Source organism: Hibiscus syriacus, unplaced genomic scaffold, assembly GCF_006381635.1.
Source record: "Hibiscus syriacus cultivar Baekdansim isolate YM2019G1 unplaced genomic scaffold, ASM638163v2 tig00000340_pilon, whole genome shotgun sequence".
NCBI lineage: Eukaryota > Viridiplantae > Streptophyta > Magnoliopsida > Malvales > Malvaceae > Hibiscus > Hibiscus syriacus.
Genome location: NW_024061783.1, coordinates 2,286,668 through 2,289,144, shown reverse-complemented (window position 1 = coordinate 2,289,144; position 2,477 = coordinate 2,286,668). Strand labels below are relative to the sequence as shown.

At 35.2% G+C, this 2,477-nt stretch overlaps 1 protein-coding gene across 2 annotated transcripts; it reads right to left on the bottom strand.

Annotated features, from left to right (window-relative positions):
• Positions 1-203: 203 nt before the first annotated feature.
• LOC120202265 (polyadenylate-binding protein-interacting protein 6-like) lies at positions 204-1,871 on the bottom strand. 2 transcript variants are annotated; one of them, XM_039202703.1, is made up of 3 exons: positions 1,561-1,871; positions 1,374-1,439; positions 204-623 (listed from the first exon to the last, which is right to left on the bottom strand). In XM_039202703.1, exons 1-3 carry the CDS (start codon positions 1,576-1,578, stop codon positions 459-461), a joined length of 249 nt encoding a protein of 82 aa, XP_039058634.1. In that variant the 5' UTR covers positions 1,579-1,871; the 3' UTR covers positions 204-458. The 2 variants fall into 2 exon arrangements, 1 of the variants encoding a protein (XP_039058634.1); XR_005523722.1 differs by lacking the exon at positions 1,374-1,439 and having other exon boundaries at positions 1,561-1,869.
• Between the last annotated feature and the right edge of the window lie 606 nt (positions 1,872-2,477).

The window sequence follows — 2,477 nt, the reverse complement described above, 5'->3', positions numbered from 1 at the left end:
GTTAAGGAGGGCCAATTCCAAACGGCGGCTGGATATTGAAGACAACTTTCTAATGCACATTGGGAGAAAGATTTGAGTGGCCGAAATATGCATTGTCATCCGAATAATAGCACACGAGGAGGCTCGAGCCATCTCCTCGTCTCGAGCCTCGACGACTACACACAACTAGAGTTATCACAGAGTGCAACATGTCGACAACAACATTGTAGAACCATTTTCAATTCTGATGAAAACTATATTTTGCAATGTTAACTGCAAAAGGAGCTTTTTAACCAAACAATAAAAGCTCACAACAGCAGTATTAGTTTAGGCAAGCATCAGCATACAACTATACAACATAAGCATTTCACATACCATATTTCTCAGCCTTCAAGAAAGCCCCTACTTGTGTATACTTCTATTCCACAGACACATTAAGAAAAAAGAACACCCACTAAAAAATCCTTCGAGAAAGTCGATCATGACACAGCAGCTGATTTCGTAGCACCTGATGAAGAAGCACTTGTTTTGCCAGCCATGTTCTTCAGTTTAAGAGGATTGCAGGTTGCTGAAGACACAGATTCAGAGACATCACCAATATCCAAAGTGTCGGGAAGTGATTCAGACGATTCTACAGCATGCATCTGGACAAGACCAAATCCACTATCCATGAATACCAAGAGAAGGAATATGTTTTTCAAAATTAATCGGCTAACTATAAAACATGACATACTCTAGAAATTATTTCCAAAGAAATCAAATCACCTTAAGAAACAAAACATTTTCTTTTACTTCTTTCTAACCATGGTTTATACAAATTAAACATTTTGGCTCAGTCTAAAACCAGTAGTAAACTACAGATAAGCTGAAGCAGACTGCATAAAGAATAACAAAAAATCTGGCCACACTACCTCCTTAATCCAACCAATTAACAGTAATTATCAATGGGTTATGGAGTAAAGAAATGTTATAAACAAATTTACAGAACAAAATAACTAATATACAACCCTCACATTGTATTCAACCAACAGTGATGTGATTGTGAATAAAAACAACAGAAGTATGCACTGGCATTCTTATGGCAAGAATAAAAAATTTGTACGAAAAATCAATCACATAAATCAAATAATTAGATCAAATGAAAGCTGATGGAAAGATCTCTTTCACTTCCAGTAACCAGAAACACTGTGATCTGGTCAGAAGTTGCACAAAAGAAAAGACTTAAGCAAATGAAGAAGAAAACAAAGCTATGCCAATTGCCACGATGGGCCAGAAAGTGGAGTAAGATCCTAAACTCTTTGACCAGACAGCTTTCGGTCAAATCCAAAAATATAAAATCACGTTAATATTGTCATTAGACAATAAATCAGATAAAATTTCATAAATTCAATTACTTCGCTATTTTGTACAATCGGAGCTGTGTTTGAAGGAGAGGAGCTCAAACATTCATCCTCCCATGGCTTAAGAAAAGAAAAGGGAGAGGTAAAACTCAATTTGAAAAGGAATGAAGGAAAATAATCCAGAACCATCACTCTGACAATGATATTTATAACAACAAAATAAACATTAGGTAAAATTTACCTCAAGTTGGTTCAGCATGTCAACAGTGGCTTCAAAGTCCCCATCATTAGCCAAGTAGACATCCGTAAGAGACTCATTGGATAAACCAGGGAATGTCAATATGTCATGCGAAGATACTCCAAATCCATGTCAAATTCTTCATCCACAAACTGCTTGTCAATCATTTCACCTGGATTTTGCATCAAAGAACCACAAGCAGGGTGGCTTTTCACGGCAGATCCTTCGGCAACCTGATGCTTTTTAGAACCATGTGCTACAAATTCGAGAGAAGCATTGCTATAATGCGGCTTATGTACAAAGTGCAAGGAAGGTTCAAACCAAGCATGTTCATTACTGTGTTTAGCTGTCACATTTGTCGAAACGATTTTTTCTTAAAGGTGAAAAAAGGTGAGATTTTGAAAACCACATTAATTCTTAATTGTCTCTTTTTAATTTAAAAACAAATGCAATTTAAAATATCTCTCGTTTCGAAAAATTTTGAATTTCCCTTACGATCAAAAACTACGGTTCAAAGAGTCGCCACCAATCTTTGATTAAGGTGTGATTGGGCACCCAAAAATGCTGTCATTTTAAATAAAAATTAATTTTAATTAAAACAACAAATTGAGGTCTGCGTTACCAAAAAATGAGTTCGGAAGTCGATTACGTGTGGGGAAGGATTAACACCACCACAACGCCCTAAGTCGGTACCTAGTCGATTAATTAACGTCTTTGCAGTGAACTTTATAAATTCGAACTTAATTTGGTTTTTGATCCCGTAAAACAAAGATGTAAATTTAAAAAACATTCAAAAGCATTCAAATAAATTAAATTAAAATTACCGAATTGTTTTAGAAAGATAAAGAATGTTCGATTATTTACAAATATCGAGACCAGATCTTAAAAGATATAACAACCTTTTCTCGATATATTTAAAT